The sequence below is a fragment of the Chelon labrosus genome (genome assembly GCF_963514085.1).
Source record: "Chelon labrosus genome assembly, chromosome: 21".
Lineage (NCBI taxonomy): Eukaryota > Metazoa > Chordata > Actinopteri > Mugiliformes > Mugilidae > Chelon > Chelon labrosus.
This window is the reverse complement of record NC_140354.1, coordinates 20,913,554-20,941,164: the sequence shown is the minus strand read 5'-3', so window position 1 is coordinate 20,941,164 and position 27,611 is coordinate 20,913,554. Positions and strand designations below refer to the sequence as shown.

General features: G+C 43.0%; 2 protein-coding genes across 3 annotated transcripts; one reads left to right on the top strand and one right to left on the bottom strand.

The window, feature by feature from the left end:
* The first annotated feature begins 373 nt into the window (after positions 1–373).
* Positions 374–15,188, top strand: sgsm3 (small G protein signaling modulator 3). Its single transcript, XM_084570192.1, has 21 exons — positions 374–786; positions 5,336–5,422; positions 5,520–5,605; positions 6,417–6,480; positions 6,725–6,936; positions 7,011–7,118; positions 7,229–7,372; positions 7,474–7,669; positions 7,758–7,903; positions 7,996–8,229; positions 8,343–8,525; positions 8,606–8,761; positions 8,929–8,983; positions 9,070–9,119; positions 9,219–9,371; positions 9,890–9,960; positions 10,811–10,859; positions 10,974–11,059; positions 11,147–11,269; positions 11,351–11,411; positions 12,804–15,188. The coding sequence occupies exons 2-21, from the start codon at positions 5,416–5,418 to the stop codon at positions 12,885–12,887; spliced, it is 2,268 nt and encodes a 755-aa protein (XP_084426318.1). The 5' UTR covers positions 374–786; positions 5,336–5,415; the 3' UTR covers positions 12,888–15,188.
* Positions 15,189–15,294: 106 nt separating this feature from the next.
* gtpbp1 (GTP binding protein 1) lies at positions 15,295–24,822 on the bottom strand. Of its 2 annotated transcripts, XM_084570193.1 has the most exons (14): positions 23,816–24,822; positions 21,448–21,559; positions 21,175–21,355; positions 19,711–19,894; positions 19,449–19,613; positions 19,240–19,363; positions 19,021–19,135; positions 18,798–18,942; positions 18,510–18,692; positions 18,098–18,233; positions 17,831–18,009; positions 16,656–16,817; positions 16,382–16,432; positions 15,295–16,264 (listed from the first exon to the last, which is right to left on the bottom strand). In XM_084570193.1, the coding sequence occupies exons 1-14, from the start codon at positions 24,017–24,019 to the stop codon at positions 16,142–16,144; spliced, it is 2,064 nt and encodes a 687-aa protein (XP_084426319.1). In that variant the 5' UTR covers positions 24,020–24,822; the 3' UTR covers positions 15,295–16,141. The 2 variants fall into 2 exon arrangements, with proteins under 2 accessions (XP_084426319.1, XP_084426320.1); XM_084570194.1 differs by lacking the exon at positions 16,382–16,432.
* Positions 24,823–27,611: the final 2,789 nt, after the last annotated feature.

Below are 27,611 nucleotides of genomic sequence, written 5' to 3'. Positions count from 1 at the left end.
GCTCTTATCTTATATTTTATGTGTACAGATTGAAGTTTATTTTATTTTTCTTTCACTTATTTAAGTTGTTTCTGCACAAGAGAGCAAAGTTGCCGGAGTCAAATTCCTTGTATGTGTACATACTTGGCCATTAAAGCAGATTCTGATTCTGATTCCGATTTCATAAATGAATGCATACATTTATATTTCATAATTTTTTTTTGTGTATTTATTTGCATGTAAATAGAATTTCTCGAGTCATTTTTTTTTTATTATGATTTATTGTTTTTTGTCCTCCATGCAGTTTGTACAAATTACTAAAAACAAGGACTTATTTTTTTATTATTATTTTATTTTATCCAGCTGACAGTTTAAAGTTAACTAACCTGTATAAACAGAGCTGTGGATGGTGACTGGCTGATTTCTAAAAGGATGAATGAGTTAAGAGACCAGAAAATGAATGAATGGAACAAACAGGCGTCACGTCGTGTTGCCTGCGTCACCTATTCCTCCGCGGAAGGATATTTTTTTTTCTTTTTAAATGAGAAGTCTAGTTCCGGGATCTGGAACTACTTACTCTGTCAGTGTGGGAAAAGGAACGGGGATAAAAAAAGAAGTCCTTTAAGGGCGCATGAATACGACGGAGCTACACGTCGCCACTAGCAGGTGCACAACGTAGGAGGGGGGAGAAAATCATAAATACAGGCGAATGATGGCTTAGCGTATGGTGTTTTCCCGTGTGCAGTGGACGGAAAAGCTTCCCCGTCATAAACCACGAGCTCGTGCTTTGTCCCGAATAATGTCACGGTAAGTTGCAACGGCAGGCCAACAGTCTAACCGCTGTGTCTTAACTGTTAGCTGCTAGCTAGCTTTAGCGTGTGTTGCTAACAGCTGACGAGTGAATACACGGACGCTGCTCTTGAGACGTTAGGAGGTTTATCACATATTATAAAACATGTTTTGTTCTTGAAACAGCAAGTGGATAAATTTAAATATAAATAAACGTTAATTATTTTTACCTGTTTAGCATTTAACTGTACCCGACGTCAGCTTTGACGTAACGTTAATTTAGCTGTCAGACGTCACGGCTGTGTATACATATGGAAGCCAAAGGATGTCAAATAAATGTCACATTTTCTTTATATATATTTATATGTCTAATTTTTCAGGATGTCACTTTAGCAAATGACTGGGTTAATGGTGACACATAATGCTGCAGCCTGCATTTAAAAAAAAAAAAAAAAAACTACAATTAAGTCACATCCCAGCATGCATTGTGTTTTTTTTGTTTGTTTTTTTTTTTTCTTTTTTTTTCTTTTTTTTTTACACCACTAATTTCAAATACAGTTATTTGTTTTTTTTAGATTAAATCTTTGGCGCAGGAGATGGATTTAAACCAGACTATTTTTATCCTCCTTGGTAGTAAGAGGTTTCTTTTTATATTTTTTTTCCGTATCCTTCCTTGGAGGAAGTGACACACCTGTTCTTCCCAGTGGCTTAATTTACATTGACAATATTTGTTCAACCCGATAAAATCATTCCCGATTGTGGAGTTTAGCCTTAATTGTGTTTGCACTGTGCGAAATGTCAGCCAAAATACAGCGTTTGTGACTCATGCACAGTCAAGCCACCAACTGTGGAGAATTGAATATGCTGGAAATACAACAGTAGAAGAAGAAGTTTCTCTCCCCCTCTAAGCTTCCTGACAACACTGAAATGATTCAGTAGAAGAAGATGACCAAGTTTATCTTTTCGAACACCTGTGTGATTACAATCGCTTGCCAGTATATTAGGTACACTAAAAGAAATTCATTCTAACAGTCCTGCATTAAATCTTACATTCGTGACTTTTCAAATGTTCAGTTAATGTTGAAACCGCATCCAAAGGGTGGTGATTTAACTGGATGATCATGTTGGAGGATGTTGGTTCAAGTGGATTGAATTAAAAGCTGACTAAAATGCTAAAATAACAGGAACATGCATCAGTTCGATAGTACTGCAAACCACAGCCTCCAGAGTGAAAGTGCAGTTGCATCAGCAGCTCTCTGTTGTTTTAAACTATTGTTGAATACAATGAGCATTTAACGCAGGGCTGTTATATTAGAATGCATTCACTAGTGTACCCAATAATCCTGCAAGTGAGTGTGCAGTCCCATGTAAATGCAGCAAGTGACACATGCTTCTGTGTGTCATCTGTGAATGTGATATGCGACGCGTGGCGGAGCGTGTGCCGACAGAGCTTTCTTGGCGTGTCGCAGGGCTGCAACGCTGTGACATACATGACTGCAGTGTGTGTGTATGTGTGAAGGCAGGCAGGCAGGCGTATTCATGAGACGGGAGCATGAGTCGCCAATGTTGTGGTTACCGTGACGGGGAGGTGTGTGAGAAGAAGAAGAGGAGGAGGACGGTGGTTGTTTTGGCTGCACGTTGTCCCCGATAAAAATTAAGAATCCTCCGCGCTGCTGTGAAAGGGAAGGGTTTCGCCGTGCAGCAGGATGTAACTCATTGCTGTTCTCTCAGCAGGCAGGGTGTAGACCGGTGTGTGTGCAAACATAGTAAGCACAGCCACACCTTAACAAAGGGAAAGATGTTCTGGCGTTTAGAGTGAGAAGCTAAAAACTACCTGCTATAGGTCTCGTGATAAAGCACCGGGAGGGATTTGGATTATTTACGGCGTTTCTGGAGTTTACATCCTCGGGAGGAAAATGTACGAACGTGGAGTTTTTACAAACCACCTCAAGTCTTAAATCTGTAAATACTTTCCCACCTGCTATTACTCATTTGTTGTGTAGGCTACCTGGGCTGGGGAGCGTGACTGATTTCCTGAATAGATTACGTCTACTTTCACATCTTGCATATGGCTTTGATGTTGTGCAGCTCTTCTAAGTCGTCATACGTTTTTAAATCTAAAATGTGAAATGTATGCAAAACCAGCCTCAGTGAGATTTCTTAAGAGAGGGTCACTATCGGATTTTACAAATAAAAATGTATTCAAATCAGAAAATCACAGGCTAGCCTGTGTAAATAGAGCGTATAATCTATATTAGCGCTGGACTGTTAAATCCGATTAATTTTCCTCTCTGCCATGCTGGCTCTACTTTAAAAGTGTTTTTATTTCGTCATTGCATGAAATGAACCAGAGAGACTGCTTCGTAGCAAAGTTATAGTTTTAAATTTTTTGTTTTTTGTTTTTTTAATCAACGTACAAACATTTTCTCAGCTGATTTCTATAGAAAATTGACTCCATCATAGTACAGTATGTTTTTTTTTTTTTTTATATAATTTTATATGACATTGATAGATGTAGTTTATTATGAGTTTACATGTAGAAGATTTTAAAAAGTTGATTATATATATATATATATTGGAAAATTAATCTTTTAACGTGCTGCCAGTTCTGGACTCTTTAACAGATAATATTGGAATTTGATAATTAATTTATTAGCAGATATTTTGTGTAAATATATTTTGGGATAAAATATATTTAGCTCGAAAATCTGCTGCATTTACCTAAATTTCATTATTTAAACAAAACTAAATCCATTGATTTTTTTTTTTTTTTTTAACATTTGAAATATTCTGGTAAATTTGAAATAGTAAAATAATACAAAAATAGTAGCATGAGGTCTATAAATTATACCAAATTAAAATAAAAATTATTAAATTAAAAATATTTTAATTCTACCCCAAAACATTAAAAAAAAAATTAAAGAGGTAATAAAAAAAAAAATGACCAGCTTCCTAATAAAAAATAAAAAAAATAATTAAAAAAGAAAATAGAGCAGAATATTTGATGGCTTCTGTTCTTAACAATATTAAAAGCTATGTGGTAACTTCAGCTATAGTGACAGAGAACAATCAGTTTGCTGTCAGGTTGTTAACACACTAAAATGTCATAATTGGCTCTGCATACCACACTTTAACTCTGAAAATAAAGACTCAGAATGATTCCTTGGTCTGTAAAATCTGCAAAAAGTCTAAACTTGTATGCGATGAAGTGTTTCATGTCTAGGCCGACACTTCCAGCCTCTCGCATTCGGATCATGTGCAACAGTTTGCAGGCAGGAGTTCTGCTGATGTCGGTTTCCTTGGCAGGTGATTAAACTGTTAATGTTCTTGTAACGGAGTAGCTCTAAAATCCCAGTACTCCCCTGAGCTCCACACAAAGCTACCCTGAAAGAACCTGGCCGTCCGCCAGACCTCAAATTGATTTCTCATCTCTCGTAAGTCCTAAATCTTCCCCCCCTCCTGCCCCTTCAGATGCCGCAAGCCTGCTGCTTGAATGAATCATTTTGGCAGGGCGTTTGCGTGGTGCTCAGCCTCTCTCTCGTAGGTGACGCATTCTTGTTTGTGTGTGGTTTCTCGTTGGCCACACAAGGTTGGTGTTTATTTTCCTCACGCGGCGTTTGTTTCTCAAAACCTAAGAGAGAAATCTGCTGAGATGTCATTGCCGCGAATAAATCTGCTGCAGAGCGGCACTCGGGAGTGCGTTCAGTAGTGCATTCGTTCTGCTTATTTTGGCTCGGCGTTCTTTGGCTCCCAGTTCCTGCTCTAATACGAGTTTATGTGCAGCACATGTTGCTCAGAGCTGTACAACTGTGTGATCATCCAAGGAGCCTGTGAGCCAGGCAGTTAGTTGATGTTGTGTCGAATGCAGAGAGAAAATCCATTGCCAGCTGGAAGTTAGCAGACGGGCACGGAAAAATGTTGGCATATTTTTAAAGCCCCTCGCTTCCCAGTTCATTAGGTACGCCTACTGTCGCTGCTGATTAATCAAGCGGTGTAATTGTGAGAAATGTACAAAGCTTGCCAGCAAAAAAATGACAAAGTTAGTTTACATTTACAAGTCCTCCGACTGTTTTCACACAACGGCTCCTGCAAAATGTTTGCCCCAAGACTTCTTCTACTCCCTAAAAATAGAGCATGAACACACAAAGCAAGATGATTAGCCTCTGGTAAGGACGGCAGTCATATGCCCATGAGACGAGACACAAGAATGTCTTTTGTCTCTGGCTTACTGCGATTGTGCACAACTTCTGAGTCCTTCTAGCAGAAGGAGCGTTTCTTCATTTCATATATTGTTAGCCTTGAGACTGGACTCATAATAAGATACTTTCTTCTTCTTCTTTTTAAAGATTTGTAGTTTCAGACGTTGCGTATGTTGAGGTTATTTTGCCTTGAGAGGATTGCAACTGCAGCAACTAAATCAGGCTGGATTTTCACGCCAAGCAACCAGTTGTGGTGATTTGATTGCAGCTTTATATGGACAGCGACGCCACATCTGAATCGCTTTGGGCGTATAACTTAAGGACACATTCACAATCGGCCTGTTTTCTGTCCTTTATCTCTTCTACAGAGTGGCAATCAGCTGATGTGCTTTCTCCAGAGTGACTCCAGTCTCTCCATATTGAAGTTATTCACTCTGCTATCAACAAAATGTCAGGTATGGATTTGCTCACCTACATTTTTATTTTTTTTTTAAATGTCTCCAAGTTTGCCTACAGTTATAATGAATAAATAAATCTCTGTCTCTCTTGTAGGCACCTACACGCCAGCCCCTGGTGGGCCATTCTCTGCTCTCACCCCAAGCATGTGGCCCCAGGACATCTTGGCCAAGTACCATCAAGTGAGGACATGACTTTGCATCTTGAGAAACAGAATTATTAAATAGAAAACAGCAGAAATGAAGGATGCTTTCACACCCGTCTTGTGTTCTGATTCAGGGAGCAAGTGATAAGAGTATTCTGTAACATTTAACCTCGGTTCGGGGTCCGCGTTAACAGATCAATCGAGACAAACGCATCCTCAATATAGACTGTAGAAAAAAATGGACTACACATCTCTACTTCCTCCCTTTTGGTCAAACTAGTATTCCGGGGATACTGGCGGCGCCATCTTGAGAGTTTGGAGTCAGTCTCTGCTCTACCTCTACCAGTGTTTATTTTTTAACTTTTTACTTTTTTCCCTACTCTCACGTCCCTAAGGGGCGGTTGTCAATGGCAACTGTCAATCATCATGATGCCACATCCTATTTTAATAGCGCCAAATTATTAAAATGAAACTTTCCAGAAAAATGGGACTCTTAAACATACAATCTTTTACAAATCTTTGAACTTGACTGTTTTAGTTTGGTCTAAGTGCCATCCACTAACATGGAGGGGGCGGGGCTTATAACATATACTGTAGCCAGCCACCAGGGGGAGCTTTAGAGGAGCTGTCATGGCGTCCACCTTTCTTACAGTCTATGGTCCTCAACATATGCTCCCAGTTTCAGAACAACAAGAATGGCTGAGACGCATGTGAACAAAAACGCTTCGTCCTCATATTACACTGTGAAATCTGATTTGTTGCATGGTAAGCTATTATCTTATCCCACTGTGAAATGTGCACTAATGAAATGCATGCTACTGTTTATTTTTATCTTTTCATCTCTACAGAAAGACCCTGCAGAACAGCCTGAACTTCAGTATGATGAGTTTGGCTTCAGAGTGGACACTGAGGGTATTTTGTTCAGTCACACAAAAATAAAACCATAACAGTATTATCTACTCAAGTGGAGTTCATGTGATTTCAGCAAAATAACATAAAGGACTCCAGTTCTTGGCTTTTAATAATAGAGTTCTTGTTTTGGCTTTCTCAGTTAATGAGGTTTCCCTGTGTCATGCTTGGATATACAAAATTTACAGCCACTACCATTTTGTTACTAACCTAAAGCCTGACTTGTTTCTCGCCCCCCCTCTCTCAGACGACGGCGAGCCCAGGTCCTGGCTGGGCACCGAGGGCTCACCCCAGCGTGAAGACCCCCAGCAGCGGCTGCGCTGGCAAGCCCACCTGGAGTTCACCCACAACCACACGGTGGGCGACCTGACCTGGGAGCTCATCGACCCCGTCCTCCCACGCTCCGAGCGCCTGCGTACCCTCGTGCTGGGTGGGATACCTCACAGCATGAGGCCACAGGTACGTAGACTTTCACAGCAGTGTGGCGTTGACTGGAAGCGAGACACGGTGGTTCTGATGTTTCTGTCTTTTAGCTGTGGATGCGTCTGTCTGGAGCTCTGCAGAAGAAAAGGACCTCAGAGATCTCCTACAGGGAAATCATCAAGAACAGCGCCAACGACGACACCAGCACATCTAAACAGGTACAATCCTCAACTGTTAGAGTCCAAGAATCTATGATAGCATATATGTGGATGATTTTAGGAGGATTGTCTTTGAAAACATGCTGTGATGATCGATTCTTAACCCTCAGATAGAGAAGGACCTGTTGCGGACCATGCCGACCAACGCGTGTTTCAACAGCATGACCAGCGTCGGAGTGCCGAGGCTGAGGCGGGTACTGAGAGGCCTGGCCTGGCTCTACCCAGACATTGGCTACTGTCAGGGCACCGGCATGGTGAGAACCTCATACTTAACAGATATACATGGAAGCATCCAGCTGAGTCAACACGTCCAGTTAATCGTCTTCTCTCCACATCTGTATCTGGACCCTCCCAGGTGGTTTCCTGCCTGCTGCTCTTTCTGGAGGAGGAGGACGCGCTGTGGATGATGTGCGCCCTGATCGAAGACCTCCTCCCTCCGTCCTACTTCTCCTCCACTCTGCTCGGCGTCCAAACGGACCAGAGGGTCCTCCGCCAGCTCATCGTTCAGTACCTGCCGCCCCTCGACCGCCTCCTGCAGGAGCATGACATAGGTAAGGATGGCTAAGAAGCAGCGAGGGCAGAGATTATCTAGAGTTGTTCTATATGACACCTTCCTTCTTCTTCTTCTTCTTCATCCAGAGCTGTCTCTGATTACTCTGCACTGGTTCCTGACGTCGTTTGCCAGTGTGGTGGACATTCGCCTGCTCCTCAGGATTTGGGATCTGCTCTTTTATCAAGGCTCACTGGTGCTGTTCCAGGTCACACTGGGCATGCTCAAGATTAAGGTCAGTTTCACTACTCACCACTGTCCAATAACCGTTTAAACTTGCCAACTTGCTTTACGGTGATTTACTATTTTGTAACTCCCCGACTCCAGGAGGATGAACTCGTGTCCTCCGAGAACTCCGCTTCCATTTTTAACACCCTGTCGGATTTGCCGAGCCAGCTGAAAGATGGACCCTCAGTACTGGGGGAGGCTATGAGGTTAGCTGGGACGTTATCCCAGGACACTCTGGAAGCTCACCGACACAAACACCTCGCCTACATCTTAAATGAACAGGCGCAGCTCAACAATGGAAACAACGCGACACTCCACACCAATCTCAACAAGGTCCGTTAGAGTCTTCAAAGCGCGTCACAGTCACATTAACACATCTACCTTCTGAGCTGCACGTGTCCAGTTCATCCAGAGAGAATGAATCCTGTGTTTGTTCTGTTTGTCAGGTGGTGAGGAGACAGTCTCTGCGCAGGAAGTCCACCCTGAGCTCCTTGCTGTTCGGCGAGGACGAGGCAGAAGCCCTGAAATCTAAGAATATTAAGCAGACAGAGTTGGTGGCCGCCCTGCGAGAGGCCATAGGCCACACCGCGGAGCACTTCCACTGTCTGGACCCACGCCACTCCAGCACTGTGAGTCCACAGTCCTGCCACCGTGTCTTATGTCCTGTTTTTAGGTGCGTCCGTTCATTTCCTCCCTCTCGTCCCTCCAGGACCTGACCCCCGACTACTCCATGGAGAGCCACCAGAGAGATCACGAAAACTTCCTCGTGGTGTCTCGCAACCGGCGGAGACGGGCAAAGGCCTTGCTGGACTTTGAGCGCCATGACGACGACGAGCTGGGCTTCAGAAAGAATGACATCATCACTGTGAGTCAGGACTGGCGCAGAGGGATGCACAGAAACTAAACTGACTTAAACTGACTTATCCTCCTAAAACCTGAATAATAAAAGTGAAATATTTTTAATCATACAGAAGTTGCAGGTCGCTCCTTAATTCTTATTCCACTGAAGGTTATTTAATTTTTGTTTCTTAGATCGTCTCGCAAAGGGATGAACACTGTTGGGTTGGTGAGCTCAATGGCCTCCGAGGTGTGTCCCTTTACATTATCGACATCAGCTGTTGCCATTTTTTTCATAAATGAGTTTTCTGATATTTTACATTTTCTGTTTCTCAGGTTGGTTTCCAGCAAAGTTTGTGGAGATTCTAGATGAAAGAAGCAAAGAGGTACAGACACGTTTGTTTTCCAGCCTTCCAGTGCTGTCAGTGCTGTGATGAGTAGTGTTTTATGCAGCGTCCTAAAGACCCACCGGTGTCTGTCCCCAGTACTCGCTGGCAGGTGACGACTCTGTGACGGAGGCGGTGACAGACCTGGTCAGGGGAACTCTGTGTCCAGCTCTGAAGGCCATATTTCAGCACGGCCTCAAGAAGCCGTCCATACTGGGAGGCCCCTGTCACCCCTGGTTATTCATAGAGGAGGTAGAGGAGATTTTTCCTTTTTTGTTTTAGTCATCCAGTGTTAATTTCGTTAACAAAGACGGTGATTTCATTAGAAATGGTATTTGAAGGAGCGTCTCCCTGATATTTATGCAGCCTCCATCACGGACAGTTAGCTAACTATGACGTTAAAGAAGTCTCATCTAAGTACTTTACTAGCTGTAAAATCCCTCTGTAATGTCTGATCCAACCTTATAAATGATCAGGGACAACACAACAGGCTGATATCCAACTCTGGAACGGGATATGTACAAGTCAAGTGCTAAGTGTCGACACAGACTGTTGCCTGGAATCACATTTCTACCACAGATTAACCCTAACCCTAAAGACGACATATAAAATATCTGCCAAAATTAATATTGTTAGTTGCCGTTAGACTAAATGTGATAATCAAAAGGTGACATTTTTGTCTAAAGACGGAGACTAAGACTAAATATGTGTCATGTTGTTCATATCAGTGTGTTGTATCAAATTCAACATCATCATGTGTTTTCTCTCAGGCGGCCAGTAGGGAGGTAGAGAGGGACTTCAACTCTGTCTACTCTAGACTGGTGCTGTGTAAAACCTACAGGTAAAACACACACACAAAACACCAGACAGAACATTCATAGAATAAGGGTTTCCCATACAATGTTAATAACAGGGCGGCCCGACATTGTCTAATTGACTTCTCCATGGTCCATGGTGGCATTGTTTCGATAATCTTCTCCAATGTCACCAGATTTATTTCCATCCAGTGTTGCATTAATTTCTCACCAAGATCTTGTATTGATGATGGGAGAGTCTGACCACTGCACAAAGCCTTCTCCAGCACATCCCAAAGATTCTCAATGGGGTTAAGGTCTGGACTCTGTGGTGGCCAATCCATGTGTGAAAAGGACGTCTGATGCTCCCTGAACCACTCTTTCACAATCTGAGCCCCATGAATCCTGACATTGTCATCTTGGAATATGATCCATTGATGGAATAACCTGGTCATTCAGTATATTCAGGTAGTCAGCTGACCTCATTCTTTGGGCAACATAATGTTGCTGAACCTAGACCTGAGCAACTGCAGCAACCCCAGATCATAGCACTGCCCCCACAGACTTGTACAGTAGACACTAGGCATGATGGGTGCATCACTTCATCTGCCTCTCTTCTTACCCTGATGGGATGGTTCTCCACTATCCTTCCAGTTTTTAATAATGCGTTGGACAGTTCTTAACCCAGTTTTAGTAGTTTCTACAATCTCCTTAGATGTTTTCTCTGCTTGATGCATGCCAATGATTTGACCCTTCTCAAACAGACTAACATCTTGTCCACGACCACAGTATGTGTCTTTAGACATGGTTGTTGAAGAAATGAGAAGCTACTCATTGCATCAGTTGGGCTTAAATAACTTTTATTAACAGCCCATCTTTGTCTTTGACATTTACCAGGTTAGATGAAGATGGGAAAGTCCTAACACCAGAGGAGCTACTATACAGAGTGAGTACACATGTCATAATTTAGTGATAAAACAAGAAGGTAATGAGAGTTTGTCCCGATGAGTTCAGCGCATCGTCTGTTTAGTGATGAATGTCTCGTCTCTGCTCTCCCCAGGCGGTGCAGTCGGTCAACATGAGCCACGACTCCGCACACGCTCAGATGGACGTCAAGTTCCGCTCTCTGGTCTGCGTCGGCCTCAAGTGAGTTTCCGCACAAACGATCGGAGCGTTTCAAACGCGCACACACACAGTCGCGTCCCGTTTGCTCATCAGCGTGTCTGTGTACAGTGAGCAGGTGCTGCACCTGTGGCTGGAGGTGTTGTGCTCCAGCATGGCCGCCGTAGAGAAGTGGTATCACCCGTGGTCGTTCCTGCGCAGCCCCGGATGGGTACAGATCAAGTGTGAGCTCAGGTAATAAACACACACGACGTGGTTAAATAGCTACAAACGAACACGTTCTCCTTATAACTACTGCTGTGGTCGTCTCCGCAGGGTCCTGTCAAAGTTCGCCTTCAGTCTCTCCCAAGATTGTGAGCTACCTGAGAAGAAAGAGGTGAGACGAGCACACGATCACAGCCCACGGCTGCACGAAATTCTTTCTGACCCGAAGAGTTATATCAGGGGAGACAAACTGTCTGACTTCATGCTGTTTCAGAGATCCACTATTCTGAAAGCAGAAGTTATGGATGTGCTGGTTCAGCATCACCTCTTTAGTTGGGATCTCTAGGTAAAACGAGACCGTCAATGCTGTAGCTGTTGGTTAGACTTCTAATAGAACTGTGGCTTTTGACTTTAAACTGTTCAGTTGGTGCCAGTTCATTAGGTACACTCGCCAATCCATCCTAATATGTTCTAAATCTTACTTTTATGAAGGTTCTTGTATTCAAACAACTGAAAGCTGTGTTAAATTGTGTTGTATTGATACGTGTGCCTATTATTTTGGCCACCCATAGTCGGTGGGCTAACACTTGCAATCTGTTGTACCTGAGGGACGAGAGAGGACGACGACTCATAATTTAAATGAAACAGAACAACACTCGGTGAAAACTTATGTCAGACACTCAACTGCCAGTTCATTAGGTACACTAGGAAGACGTGCATTCTAAATATAAGTCCTGCTCTGTTATTTGAAACTGTGTTTTATTTGTCAAAGCCGTGGTTTGTAGTACTACTGAATTATACTGGCACGTGTTCCTATTATTTTGACACTGCAGTCAGTGGGCTAGGCTACATATCAGAAACACAGATCCTCCAAAAATGATCCTCCAGTTGAATTACCACCACCTTTCTGATGCTGTTTCAACATTAGAGCAGTCATGAAGGAGGATTTAGAGCTAGTGTACCTAATGAACTGGCAAGTGAGCTTATCTCTACCTCCTTTACCCTCTGCTTCAGTGTTTCCCACAAAATTAAATAACAGAATTAATAACGCGGATATAAATTGAAGCTAGTTCATGCTGCGTCTTTAAATAATCGTAAATCTTCATGGTCTAAAAGTCAAGAGCACAAAGATCAGGTTTTAAAAAGTGGGGGCAACGTAAATTTTTATTAAATTGCTTCTCATGCTATGTGAGTTGTCCGAGCCATTTTCTCCGTCAGGTTAAATTAGTACAGAGCAGGTGAGTAACCTGTGTGTATGTGGGTGGAGAGTCTCGGGGGGGAGGCGTCTGAGAGATGCTTTCGGGAGCAATAGGAAAAACGACGCAATTACACCGTTGTTGGAAACGTGCATAAATATTTCCGATTCGTCATGAGACCATGGTGGAGTAAATTAAACCCTGGCGGGCCGCTGTAGAGTTAGCAGTGTATGGGAAACACTCTTTAGAGCGCGGTGATGGCTCTTGCTTACTTAGCAGCAGCAGAGGTCATTGCTACAATAAGAAAAGCTCAACAGCTGCACAGAGAACAGAAAATCAAGTCTTTCTACGTTTCATTTGTTTCTCAGGAGAAGGAGCAGAAGCCGCTGAAGGAGGGAGTGCAGGACATGCTGGTGAAACATCACCTCTTCAGCTGGGACATCGACGGCTAGACACGCAGCAAAAAGACAAACGACAACTAAAAAAAACGAACGTCTGAAACCCAACCCGTCCTGCGTCGGTGTGTAGTTGATGTCTCCTCACCCGTTCCTCACAGACTGTCAGTCATAACTTAGGCTCTGTTGTGTGCTAAAGGAAACTCCACAGACCACGCCTGAAACTCATTAAGTGCAACAGGTTCGTATGTGCAGAAGCATGTGTACATTATAGTGCATACTTTATTTTTGTTCATATCGAGTATATGAAGGTTCACAGCAAGGTTAGAAACACTCCTGTAGTACAGAACAGTCTGTACTCCTGGGACTGGAGCACAGAGCGAGGATTCCTCCAGTACTCCTGGTCATTCAGCTTTTCATTCAGTGTGTTTTGGACTCGCCCACATTACTCTGTAAATTTCCCCAGTTTTAAGACCAAAATAGAACATTCCTAAACATGAAGCTGTAAAGTTTATTTTTGAGAACAGTTCTACTTACCTCGATATCCACAGAAAAAAAATTAAAAAACAAAAAAAAAAAACTCCATTTAATCCAGATGTTGCACATGCCAAGTATAGCCTTCTCAGATTGTGATACAAAACTCGGGGTTACGTGTGCTGCCATGACAGTGGTAGCGAGAAGTGTCTGCACTTGTATGATGTACTGTACACAGAGCAGATACTGTTTGTGTTACATAAAAATGAAATATATATATATATATCTATATATGGTCTATAATTTGTTATGTTGTTTTTTTTTTGTTTTTTTTTTGTATATAAACAGTTGTTGCTTCTTAATGTAACGTTACGCAGGATTTTATCATGATTACTGCACGTACTGAGCTTAAAAGTACATTCAGGCTCCGGTCAGATGTTAAACAATCCAATCGCAAGGGACCAGCTGTGAACACACCCAGGACGCATTTAAGTGATCTGATCTCAGACCACATTTGGTGGTGTGAACACTAGGGATGTGTGATATTTCATCGTTTGCGATATATCGTCAAAAACATTCCCCACGGAAAGAATATGTCGTCCCGCGATAAAAACGATAAATTCCCATAGATGACGTATATATGTGCGCGACACACACACAGCCCAACATGTATGGAATATTGACAAATTGATGGAAGGCGGAGCAGATACGCGGAGCAGATACGCTGGGCAGCGAGGAGCTCGTTCCTAAACGAGGCTCCACCTCCATTATCTGGTTTGGTTTTAACCCCTTAACGCTTGAATTGATTTTTCAATTATATAAAGAAATTAAATATTTGTATTTTTGCTTACCACTCCGGCCGGTCCTACAAGAAACTAGTGCTTGCAAAAGGTTCCTAGGGAATTTTTTGAATGTGCACAAACCGTCATTGGAGTATTACGTGCGTTATTTCGGCTGCAGTCTGAACGGAAACAGTGCGTCGCAAATTCGCGACACTAGGCATGAAGGGGTTAAAAAGTCTGATGCGGAGCAGCAAATTACAACATGCAAGGTTTGCAAACAAATAGTGCATAAAAAGGACAGTAACACCACTTCAAACACAAGCACAAACCAGAATATGAAGAAAGCCGGAAGATGCAGAAGCAGCGTCGACTTCATCCAAAGAGTCCGGTAAAAAAAAAATCAACTCAGATAAAACTTGCTGATGCATTATAGTCAAAAAGTTTAGGCTGAATTGGTGTTTATTTATCGTAATTTTTATCGTTATCGGGATAACTTTTTTTTTTTTTTAGTCCATATCGCCCATCCCTAGTGAACACACAATGAGTGCTGTGTCACATTACAGACCACCTACTCAACAGGAGGTGTTCTTGTTTGCCTCATTCATTCAGAAAACAAACAAATAACGCAACAGCTTTTATAACTTATCGCCAGAAAAGAGAAAAGCATCGTTAAGTGGTGTTTGTCTGTCTTTGTAGCTGTTAATGTACTAAATAAGGATTAGTTTCTTAAACTAGCTAACGTCAGGACGAAGATAAATAACTTGATGTGCTTTCATTTAAAGCTTGTTCCAAAATCTGTACCGCCTCCCCAAGTAATGACACACACACACACAGAGCTAACCAAATGAGGTCTGTGTTTATTTGCGTGAAACTGAAATGTGATCTGAAGCGCTGGCTGATATTTTAATCCCAGGTGTGAACACAGGTGCTTAAAGCTGGCCACTTGTGATTGGATTGCCTGGTTACCTCACTAAAGCATGGTGGTGGCAGCGTCATGCTATAAGGGTCAAGAGCCGAAAACCCAGCCAGCTTAAATAAAGTTATCTTGAGTGGCAAAAATTTGCAAGTAAAACCCCACTTTTAAAAGAAAAGTACAAATATTTTGAAAACCCATCCCTTCTCTTGTTACTATTCCCAGTTTAAATACATTTTCAGCCAAGTAAATTTAACATTCGGTGAGAAAACAATAAGCGGGAAAAGTTGAAAAGTTTCGTAAAATGTGTTTTATTGTTCCTTTTTGAGATGTCACAACATGTTAACAGCAACAGGCCATGGGAAAGTTACAAGTAGCACTGCGGGCGCTGCGTGCCGTCTTTCCCCTGAGAGAGGCAAAAAGACGACGACGATGCTGTATTTGTGCTAACACTACCGTATGATGTAAAGGCTCCGGACTGACGATGGAAGCATGACTACTGGATCTACGAGTACCGAGAGTAAATGTTCTGCTTGTATGCCAAATAAATAAGTGACAATTAGAAAACGTAACAGTTTATATTTTCCCCATAATATCTAGAATTTTACATCACGTTATGTGCCCTCTGCTACATTCATTTGTGATTTGCATACATTTTATTTTTTTTTGTACAATCTCTCCAATCAGCGCGGCTAATTTACAAATGCGGGTACAAGTGGTGCAATGGTTAATCGCAAACACATTGGAGGGAGGGGGGAATGCATGGGGGGGGTGTAGCTGCTCATATTGGACCCTTTGCCTCTGGTTTAGCCTTCATCTCGGAGAACTTTCTTATATATTTAAATAAATCATCCTGAGTGAGGCTGCTTTCCGTCACCGTTCGAAATATTAAAAGGCAGCTGCTGACGTTTAAAATGCATAAAAAGGTGTACGCTTCTTTTTGTTTTTGTTGTTGTTGTTGAGGCGTAACCCTATGTGTTCCCTTTAAAAACAATTTAAAATAAAAAAACCTGGTTTAAAAAGGCGAGAAGTGGTAAGACTGAGGAGTGTCTGCTCCAAACAGCTGCATCCTTGGTGTTTTAGTGGAATGAAGACACGTGGTGGAGTGATAAGAGAGAGGGGGAGGCTTCCGAGGGGACGATTCAGCAGCTTCCTGTCCCGGACGACGAGGATGGGGGCGCTGCTGCCGAGTTGGAGCTGCTGTTCTGGCTTTTTCCTTTGTGCCTCTGGCCGCCTCTTCTCCTTCCTCCACCTCCGGACTTCGGCTGCAAAGGAGAGGAGAGAAAATATTTGATGAGGCGTCGCCCAACGACGCAACAGGTCATGGGTATCACTCCAACACACACACTCCACGATTCAGGTTCTCAATCTACACGTTGTACCTTGTTCTCTTTGTTGCCCTCCTTAATTTGAGGGTCATCATCTCCCTCCCCCTTAGGAGGCCAGCCACGCAAGCAAAGGAGAGGGACAGAGTGTAGAGGAATCACGCGGCAAGGTTAGTTCAGGGTGAAATACGACGGTTTGGAAGCGAGGTAAGATGTTATATTGACAAGAAGCACACAGGTTAGAGGAAGGGAATTAAAGTTGACACTAGAAGGGAGCAGGACCAAGCACACACGCAGGGTTTTGCACTAATAAAGTTCATAATTGACTCACCGACTGCGCTGTGCTGGGGCCCGTCGGCTGTGCTATCGTGGCTGCGTCGTCGCCGGCCGCCGTGCCGCCGTCCTCCTTTCTGAGCGGAGCCTTTTTCGTGGACTGCATTTTGATTTGTGGCGGTTTGGAGTTGGATGGCATGTTATTGGTGGACTGCAACAGCTGGAAAGAATATGAGCCAATGGGTGAGTACACAGTATTACTAAACCAATTCTGCATTTTGAGCCCTGTTTGAATAGGAGTGGTATTACCTCGGGACGTCTACTAATGTGTAATAATAGCAGAGGTCGAATGTGATTTTAAACCCGCGTGAAATTGCCATGTCGGTAATTTGGAAAGTAAAAATCCTACCCTTAAGCCTTATTCTCACGAGACTAGTTTTACCTGGGGACGTCATGTGATTCAGATATGGCCGAAAAAAGCCGCAAATCAAACAAAAGTCTTCACTAAAGTAAAAAAAACATGGCTGTTTTGCACAGGATTAAGATCACAGACGACCTACACAGTTATTACAAATTACCAGAGGTCTCCAGATGAAACTAATATTCACAAAGGACTAGTATTACCATGGGACCTCTAGTAATGTGTAATAATTGTGGAGGTCGTCTGTGATCTTAAGCCCATTCAAAACAGCCATGTCCATAATTTGCAAACTAAAAATCCCACCCTTGAATCACCAACCACATTGCTCCAAACACAGAGTTCATGGGACGAAACTAATCCAGAGCGAATCAGCATCTCTTTGTTTTGTTCACAACTTTTTTCTGCCACTAGTGACTAAAGTTTGGACAGCTGTAAGGTTGAAATGAGCCACAGACCATACTGATCAGACTCTGGGTCCAAACTCGCAAGATGGCGAAAATAGAGTCAGTTTGGCTGATGCAAGGAAGTGGCGACGTATAGTCCATATTTATATCCAGTCTATGGTTTACATGGACGTTGCCCCAAAACGGCAAACACCCTTTTTGAGATGTGGCATATCGAATTTGTCAGAAATGGATGAGAAACCATCACATCTTTCCATGGTGCTAATAGAGGCTGTTACCTGAGGTGCTTTTATTCTGACTATTGGTTGAATGTTTGTGTCCACGTGAACAGAACCTTCGTCTTGAACCTGGTTCATGATCCTCTACTGTACATGTAAACTTTCTACAGCTTCCAGAGGCCTTTGCTACCTTAGTGATGGTCCCCACAGCCTTGGTGCGCCCCTCCCTGAACACCAGCCTCTGGTCGCAGTGCAGGTACTCGGGGGTCTTGATGAAGCGGAAGTGGACCGAAGCCTTGTCCCCTGTCCGTAAGCAGTCTCTGTTCATGGACAGGATGGTGGCCGTCTGCCTTATGCTTCCGCAGTGGACTGAAGGTGAAAAAAAATAATAATAAACACCTCAAAATTGGGTGGGGGGGTGGGATCTAAACAATGAATGACTGTCGCTGTTACCCACCCATGGCCTGGTATCTGGGGGATATCGTGGTGGGATGGTGGAGAACCAGGATCTCGGCCTCAAACTCCCAAGTTGCCTGTGGGCTCAAACGCGGGGACACCATCACCATGCCTTTCCTTATGGACGAACGCTTGATCTGCAGAAAGACATGTGAAAAGAGAGGATGTAAAGGTACGTACTCATGTTCAAACACTAATATTTTGATGCCAATATCATAAAAAGTGGATTATCCAGTTACAATCCAGATAAAAAAATGCATAAAATGGCTTTAGAAGGCAGCCATCTTGGAAAATGACGGCTATAGCGAGTCGGTTCCTTGTGTGGTTACCAGACTTATTGACGCATCTGTTACTGTTCCTTAAAAGTTGCCGAACCTATGTAATCTCTGCTGTCTGAGATCACCCCTGCCTACCTTTTTGAGAGCGAACGAGGCAGTCTGGCCTCCTCTGACTTCCTTCACGGGCATCCTCTTGCGGTGGATTGATTTTACAGCGATGGAGATGAAGCTCCCGAGAGGATCGGGCCCCAGCAGCATGGTATCATTCAGACGTATGAGTCCGCGTAAAGTAGTTCCTGATACTACCGTTCCCACTCCCTGAAACGGGAGAACACGACATGCAGTTTGGTGAGCACTTCATTGGAAGGATTGTATTTAATTCAGATAATCAGATAAGAATAACTGGAAGGAGTTTAGACGTACCGGTACAGAGTAGGTATCGTCTATCTGAAACTCAGCCGGCTGGTCGTCCCTGTAGGACGTCCTGGAGGACAGCAGGTTGAGAAACATCTTGAGCAGGTCCATGTTCTCTCCGGTCACGTTGGAGATCTGGAAGATGGGACACATCCTGGGGAGGACGTAAGACAAAAGATGTTACACCGAAGCATTTGCAGCACTCTAAATCTAGCTAGGACGGGCTTAGTACCTCTCAGAACTGAAGTTTGACGCCGTGACTATGACGTCGTCCTTGTTCTGCACCAGGACGGGAATCTTCCTACAGCCTGGCGACTTCAGTAGCCTTTGGAGCAGCTTCAAGGTCTCTGTCAGAAGAAAATCAGGAGAGTTGTAGCACATAAAAACAGCTTCAACGTCCAGGCTGTTTGTACTGAAGGGAGTAAGAAGGGGAAACTCCAGAGGGACTGACCTTGCAAGATGTTGGCTGGACACATGTCTATCTTGGTTACCACTACAAAAACGGGAACATTCAGAGCTAAAGCCAGGCCCAGGTGCTCTTTGGTCATCCCTACGATACCTGCATTACTTCCCACCTGGAAAGAGAAGTAGATTTATTGCTTAAATATTTGACATTGCACACGTCAAAACAGATGAAAAATACATGAAGACGCTTCTGACCATGAGCATGCAGAAGTCGGGAAGGTGCCCAGTCATCCCAAACACGGTGGTCTTGAGGTACTTCTCATGGCCAGCCAGGTCTATGAATGTAATGACTTTGGAGGACTTCTCACAGATTTTGGTCCAGTCCAGACTTCCTCCATGACTGTCTGGTTTGTTTACCACCTGGGGGCAGACAGGTGCCATACCATAAACCACATGAACTAAACTGCTTTCCGGCAACTTGTAGACGCCTCCTCTTGGCCACAAGTCCACCACTCACCTGTCCCTCCTGGTCAAAACCCAGGATGTCGTTGCCCACGCTGCTGGTCCTTCCGCTCTCCATCTCGTGCTTGTGCCTGAAAAGCTTCTGGCGAGCAAATCCCCTGCCGTTGTCCAGCTCGCCGTGTGTTAACACTCCCAGCAGAGTGCTCTTACCGGCGTCCACGTTACCTACCACTGCCACCCTGAAGGATAAGACAGTACCAACATCATCCACACTGTATTAAGAAGGCGTTACTCGTGGCCGCGTGACAATACCCACTTGTCTATGTCTGTCCAGACTCTGAAATTTAATAAAAAAAACTTCTTGGAAATACAATGTATTTTGATCCAATAGGACATTTGTAAGAAAGAGTGTGAGAATTCTTGAGTTATGGGTAAAAACATGGCTGGGAGGGCACAGTGTAATTATAATCAGTGCATCCTTGACTCCAAGTGAAAGTTTTGCCAAATTTGAAGAAATTCCCTCCATGTCGATATCTCATTGATGAGAATGGAAGTGGCGTACGTACAAAGAAATGGACGGGCAACTCCCAACCCATAATTATCAGGACAGAAGCATTAAGATGTAATGATTAAGAAAGATTTATGTGACCCAACACAAGTAGGTTGAAAGCAGGTAGAAGGTAGGTCATGGGTTTTACATTGCGGCCTTCACTTTGACTTCCAACTAGGGCTGGGTTAAAAGAATAAATTAAAATTTTAAATATATGCCATTTCCTCTATCCTCTCATTAGAAATCTAGCCGTGTCTCACAAAAAGTCCACGAGTGAAGGAGACAGAAGCTCCAACTCTGAGAGCTTAATCCGGCCTGAAAGCTGACTGGATTTAAAAAGGTATGATGACAGAGAAGAACTGCACAAATTTAAAGAAATATGCTAGATGTGAAACTGGAGATAAAATGTCATGGAAATACCACAAATCTCTGGAACCAATGACAACATTAGTTTGGTGAAAATCGCTTTTACGACTAAGTAAAACTATTTAAAAACTAAAATATCTTTCAATGAATTGATTCTGAATCAAACCAGGACCTTGTGAACTGGAATTAAATCTGTAGCCCTACTTCCAACTGACTGACTTAAGCATGACCCTATGTTGCCATCACTTAATGGAGATTTTTGTGTAAGGCATGTAGTTTTCTTCTGGGATGTAAACTAGTGAATCATTACTATTACAGGTATTAAGTGATTTTTGCAATTATTATAAGACTAAAGCTAGATATATGCTTAATGCTCCATATCTCAATAGGTTTTAGTGGCAGGCTCTGCATAGATTAAACCCTGACGCATGAATCTAGCTTAGGATGCAGCACCTTTCTGAAGGTTCTTGTATTGAAGGAAAGCCTTTTAGGACAAATGAAATCAAGTTAACTTAACTGCAGACATTACCCCATCAATCCTCAAACACAAAAGGCCCAAGCACGTTAAAGAAAACTAATAAAGGTCCCTAACCGTGGCCTCACCTGACCTCCAGGAAGTCCAGCTCACCCACACGCCTCCGAATCAGATAGTCACGTACCAAACCAGCCGCCTCGCTGCGCTCCCGTAGCGGGATGAGGTCGGCGTCCAGCTGCTCGCACAGAGAGCGCACCGTGGCTACCGAGGCCTCCATGTCTTTCTCATCCAGACCCCAGTCGCCGCCATCTACACAGGAGGAGTACAAGAGGAGATCTGCTATAAAGTGATCAGAAACAGAGAGACTGAAAGATGAGGGAGGCGCTGCGTTAATCCCTCACCTGAGCCCATCCCGACCACGTAGATGGTCTCTCCACATCCCTCCTCCATCCTGTCCCGTAGCTGCCGAAGTAAGGAGTCATACTGCTCTCCGTTAGGGCTAACAAGTGCCAGCTGTTTGGGCCCGGAGAGGGGAAGAGAGAGAAAACATACGGAGAACAATGACGCTGGCTGCATTGTTGTTCTTGGATCGTCAAGAGAAAATCCTTCATATCTTCTCTTCCACACCGTAGAAAAGTTCAGCTGAGATTGCATCGTATTCAGAAGAGACACTGGCTATGTTCACGTGGAGGCTAGTAATCAAAAAGAGAAAAGGCCGGTCTGATCAAAAAGGAATTTTTAATCAGATTGAGAGGGGTGGTGTAAACCTTTGATGGTTTCTCTCTGCTTGGAATAAATCTGTTCTCTCTGATCATGTTTGCTTCATGTGGAGCTAGAAAAACAACCAGTTGTTCAAATAAGTGTTTTAACAGCTGAGCCAAGCAGGAATCCACGTGGACAGCAACGCTGGAGGCAGGGAGACTTCTTAGTCATCTTCTTTCAGTGTTGTCAATAAAGTTGGGGTAAAAAAAACTACTTCTTCTATTGTGAATGATGTTTTGGGGACGTTATTAGATCATGACTGGATGATTTTATTTGTTGTACACAGATAAGCTGGAACCTATAATCAGATTTATTTCAATTGGGTTTAAATATCCATGTAAACGCTGTCAGTGACTGGATAATTACTCATTTAGGACATTTTTTATTTGTAGTTCTCGTATTCATTATGAAAAGCCAGATGAAAATGTACAGTCCGAAGGTGAACACAAGTTCTGAGAGTTCCCCTTTACCTACAAACCCAGCTGTTTGTCTTCCCATGAAATAATGTCAAGGTTGCAAGCGAACGCGACGGTTTTACCCCAGCCGAGGTGGACTTCAGAAGCTCCACTATGGCTGTCAAAACACGACAATAAAACCCCGTTCTGGTTGTTTACTAAGAGAAAACTAGTAAAGCGAGTAAAACAATTCCAATAAAGGGATCTTGCCGTCGCAGAAATGTGGTTTAAGTCGGGCTGTGTGCTTTCAAGTCTGGTTGTAGACTCTAAAATAAATAAGATTTTATTTGATTTTCAATTTAAAAAGCAAAAGACTAACATTATACTTTCATCCTTTAATATATGAAGAAAGAAAACATAAAAAAAACCAAAGGAGAAAACAGCCGGAGGTGAAGAAGAAGAAGGTGTTTACAGCCAATGTCAATGATTTTGTAGCTCTCTATAAAAAAAAAAAATGTTCTTTGGAGCAATATTCAAATGTAATTTTAGACTTTATGACACAAGTTATGTCATCTCAATAGATCAAGCACCAGGTTTATTTAGTGCTGAACACAACGATCCACACCTGAGAGAGCGCCGTCTAGACTGCTTCCTGTTTTAATGGAAGGCTTGTTGCACTTATATTTTTAAAATCAAGTTATCGGAAAGTCTAACATTAACTTGCTTTTCTTTTTTTTTTGTTTTAGAATACAGAATACAAAGGATGTTTCACTTGTTTTTCCAGTTTCTGGTACCAAGTAAAATGCACGGTGCACCATTGAGTTTTGGATTTTAAAGTTGCGCCAGTATCAAGATAAATGACACAGGGATGCTAAAACATCTGGAAGTAAGCTCAATGTATAGGATTATTGATGGTGTTACTTCATAACACATACTGATCCCATAGTCAGTAGACAGGAGGTCAAGAGGTTGGACCTGATGCAACCCTGTGCAAGACATTTACGACTAGCACCATTGTCATGTGTAATTTGACCCCTCAAGCCCAAACCTGACAGCTGTCACTGTTGCGTTCAAACATCTAGGATTGAGTCAGATTGAAACCATTAGTCATTTAACGAGTTTCATAAGAGTACATCATTTTTACACTTTTGAGGGATTCTGCTAGTGTTTGATCTTTAAGCTAATCACATCTTGATGCATTTGTGTGTTTTCGTAGTGGTGCTAACATGTCAATATTGTTGTTTGACAAGGGCCAGTTTGTGTTGCTATGTAAGCCCTAAACTTTAAACGCTACTGTCAACATTACATGTCCCTTGGTAGCATATGGTGCAATGTGCAACTAATGTTAGCCGTCAAACATCAGCTGGAGCTACCGTTAGCCGCGGCTAAGCTAGCTGCTTTATTTAACGTCAGCGAAAATTGCCCCGAGTCCTGAAAGTCAGTGGTGTGTAATATTTGAGTATCAAATAGCTTAAGTGTGTGCTATTATACTATGTTTTGTAATAGCGTGGCTATAAGAAATAAATGCATTAATTTTCATTCATGTATTCATTCATTCATTCAGAGGAGGAGCAGCAGCTAGCGTTAGCTTAGCCGCGGCGTCGAGGCCTACCTTGCTAGTAAAGTCGACCGCGCGATCCTCGAGCTCGCCGTTGAACAAGTCCCCGTCCTCGAAGCACTCGTCCCCGGCGTCGTCCCCGCATCCTCCCCGGTCCGGTGCGAAAATGCTCGCGGGGACCAAAGCGTCAGCCAGCACCGCGGAGCCCGGGTTTATGCCCGGCTCGTGCGCCGCTGCGGCCGCCGCAATTGATGCCATTTCGGTGCCAACTTTTGCGGTGATAAATTTTAAAAAGGCTGTCTCGGTTTGTTGTGATGACGGTTGGCGAGCCAGACCACACGCCGACCTGGCTGGAACGCTGCTAGCTCCGCAAGCTAATGTGAGTTAGCCGACAACACTACACACAACGCAGCTTCTTTTTAAGGGTCTAAACTCACAGTATTACAATAACATGACGCTTATTTATGTCCAGTCTGTTTGCATACATGCCATTTAACGACTAAATTACCTCCACCTCATTAATATTGATGAAGAAGGCGTGTGTGACTGTTTGTTTTTAGCTCCCATTCACCAATAGTGTTAAAGTCAGTGAGACTGGGGTTAGCAGTGGACCAATACCAGAGAGGGGGTCGTTCATATGATTACACTGCTGCTGCTGCAGGACAATGCTGTAAGAGGAGTGCAACTACAGCTGATGTAATGCCAACAAAAATATGCAATGCCTTCTGATAAGATACAATACCAGACAGAACTTTGGACACCAGCTCATTCAATGTCTTTTTCTTTATTTTCATTTTTCTCTACATTATACACTGCCTGGCCAAAAAATAAATAAATGAATAGAAGTCACCACCTGGATTTAACTTGGCCAATAAGTACAAGCCTCCTGTTGGATAATTACTGCATGGGTGATTATCTTTCAGCTAACAACAAGTTATTTAACCCCAACTGATGCAATGAGTAGCTTCTCATTTCTTAAACAACCATGTCTAAAGACACGTCCTGTGGTCGTGGAATAGATGTTAGTCTGCTTGAGAAGGGTCAAATCATTGGCATGCATCAAGCAGAGAAAACATCTAAGGAGATTGTAGAAACTACTAAAACTGGGTTAAGAACTGTCCAAGGCATTATTAAAAACTGGAAGGATAGTGGGGAACCATAGCATCAGATGAAGTGATGCATCCATCATGCCTAGTGTCTACTGTACAAGCCTGTGGGGGCAGTGCAAGGGTCAAATCATTGGCATGCATCAAGCAGAGAGACATCTAAGGCAGGGGTCTTCAGCGTTTTCCAGGCCAAGGACCCCTACACTGATGGAGCGATTGAGTGGGGACCCCCTACTTATGTATATGTGTATTTAAAGACATTTAAATTTATGTAAAATAAAAATTTGCGATCGCCATGCAGTACCTCGAGGGGTCATGGACCCCCTGTTGAAGACCTCTGATCTAAGAAGATTGAAGAAACTACTTAAACTGGGTTAAGAACTGTCCAACGCATTATTAAAAACTGGAAGGATAGTGGGGAACCATCGTCTTCCAGGAAGAAATGTGGTCGGAAAAAAATCCTGAGTGATCGTGATTGATTGTGACCAAGACAGCAGAACTCCGGGCTATGTTTAATAGTGAAAGTAAGAACATTTCCACACGTACAATGTGAAGAGAACTCAAGGGATTGGGACTGAACAGCGGTGTAGCCTTAAGAAAACCACTAATCAGTGAGGCTAACTGGGAAAACAAGCTTCAATTTGCTAGGGAGCATAAACATTGGACTGGATCAATGGAAGAAGGTCATGTGGTCTGATGAGTCCAGATTAACCCTGTTCCAGAGTGATGGGGGCATCAGGGTAAGAAGAGAGGCAGATGAAGTGATGCACCCATCATGCCTAGTGTCTACTGTACAAGCCTGTGGGGGCAGTGCTATGATCTGGGGTTGCTGCAGTTGCTCAGGTCTAGGTTCAGCAACATTATGTTGTCCAAAGAATGAGGTCAGCTGACTACCTGAATATACTGAATGACCAGGTTATTCCATCAATGGATCATATTCCAAGATGACAATGTCAGGATTCATGGGGCTCAGATTGTGAAAGAGTGGTTCAGGGAGCATGAGACATCATTTTCACACATGGTTTGGCCACCACAGAGTCCAGACCTGGCTTTGTCCAGTGGTCAGACTCTCCCATCATCAATACAATCTTTGATCTTGGTGAAAAATAAATGCAACACTGGATGGAAATAAATCTGGTGACATTGCAGAAGCTTATCAAAACAATGCCACAGAGAATGCGTGCTGTTTTCTGCTGAGACAATACAGCAATACAGAAATACCTTGTTTAAAGTGAGAGATATGGAAGTGTAGCCAAAACACAGCACCAGTTCTAAGCACTCCATGTGTTCCCCTTAGGCAATAAAGCAGCGAAGCTGAGCAAAGCTACTGTGCGGTAACAGCTGCTGCTTGTTTACTACGGATGTGTGAGCAGTAATATCATTAACAGAGTCTCTGCAACAGCGTTCTGAGTCACTTGTTTCCCTGTACGTCAAATGACACAGTGCTGTTGTTTTAAAGCCGCAAAGAGTTTTTGTCTCCTCCTGGCAATATGCGAGTTATATGTGAGATACTACATACAGCGTGTCTACAATCCGTCATTCCTATCTCTTCTTCTGGTGCTTTCCAGTGACGAAAACGAAACGAAATACCTGAGTGGTGGCTGTACCTGTAACTAACCTTTCTACTGAACGCAGGGTTTATGTTTTATCCAGAGGTATTCATAGAACCCAGGTTACAGTTATAACTTTAGGTATAAACAGTTGATTCCCCCAACAATCATTGCCAGTTAACAAAGCCAAATCCATTGATGGTGCCACAAAAACTAATTGTGTTATAAAGCAAAACACAAGAGAGACTGACATGTCTCAAATGAGCTTAATCAGCATTATGTGAATCTGTTGTAGTTCCTTAGTGTGACCCCTGGGTGGCAGTAAACACTCAGATAAACTGAAAACTGACAACCCAGGATCAAGCCGCAAATAATATTAATTAATTTAGTCCAGAAAGCAACAGAAAGGTGTTATTTACACAAGATGCAGGTATATGTAGAGAAGTGACTGTGCTGGAGCTTAAGTGGTGCTATGTCCTACATGGTATGTACACAGTTAAAGAAGTATGTGCATTGTATGTTGTGACAGGATATTGTGCAGGATATTTACAGAGTAAATGTAAGGGAGTAAATCTAAATGACTAGCAAGCAAGTACGGCATGACAATGAATACAATTATTCACAAAGACATGAGTATTTTTATTTTTTTTTTCATTTTAGTTATTTTGTGTTTAAGTTTGATTTTTGATTCAGTTCAGTTTCTGTTAGCAAGTAGAGGAAACGGTTTGATTCCGTCCTCTTCTTCCAATGGCTCATTTTCAGTCAGAGGCTCCTGGGTCAAGGTGTGAATGGAGGTGAAACCTCTTGGACTTATAACCCTAACGCTTCCTAATTGTAAACTTAATAGGCTCCAACCCTCACAAACTTAAGAGGCCCAGACAAATGGCCCCAAAATATTAGTATTCTACAAGAGTTTGTGGTTGTGGCACACTGAGGGGCCACAGAGGAATTGGCCTCAATTGTCTGTGAAGCTGAAGCCGCAAACAACATTACGAAACATTAACAGTAAGTCTTGTCCAGTTGCCCTTGTTTTCAGAATTTTCGGACCAGTTCCTCTTTTTGGGTGTGGCGCAACGAAACACACTTACTGTTAATTTTTAACTTTTATTTGATGACCTTGGTTATAGTTTCTTTCTCATTTCCAGTACTTGTCGGGGCCAAACTCTTGCAGCATGCTAATGTGGTGGTGCTATT

Excerpts from the sequence above, each read along its gene's own strand:
- sgsm3 (XM_084570192.1), top strand. Across the intron at positions 7,119-7,228 it reads ACACCAGCACATCTAAACAG|ATAGAGAAGGACCTGTTGCG; the intron begins GTACAATCCTCA and ends CTTAACCCTCAG. Across the intron at positions 7,670-7,757 it reads CCTGCAGGAGCATGACATAG|AGCTGTCTCTGATTACTCTG; the intron begins GTAAGGATGGCT and ends TTCTTCATCCAG.
- gtpbp1 (XM_084570193.1), bottom strand. The coding sequence starts at position 24,019 with ATGGCATCAATTGCGGCGGCCGCAGCGGCGCACGAGCCGGGCATAAAC. Across the intron at positions 19,364-19,448 it reads CCGACTTCTGCATGCTCATG|GTGGGAAGTAATGCAGGTAT; the intron begins GTCAGAAGCGTC and ends TTCTCTTTCCAG. Across the intron at positions 19,136-19,239 it reads TCCAGCCAACATCTTGCAAG|AGACCTTGAAGCTGCTCCAA; the intron begins GTCAGTCCCTCT and ends TTCTTCTGACAG.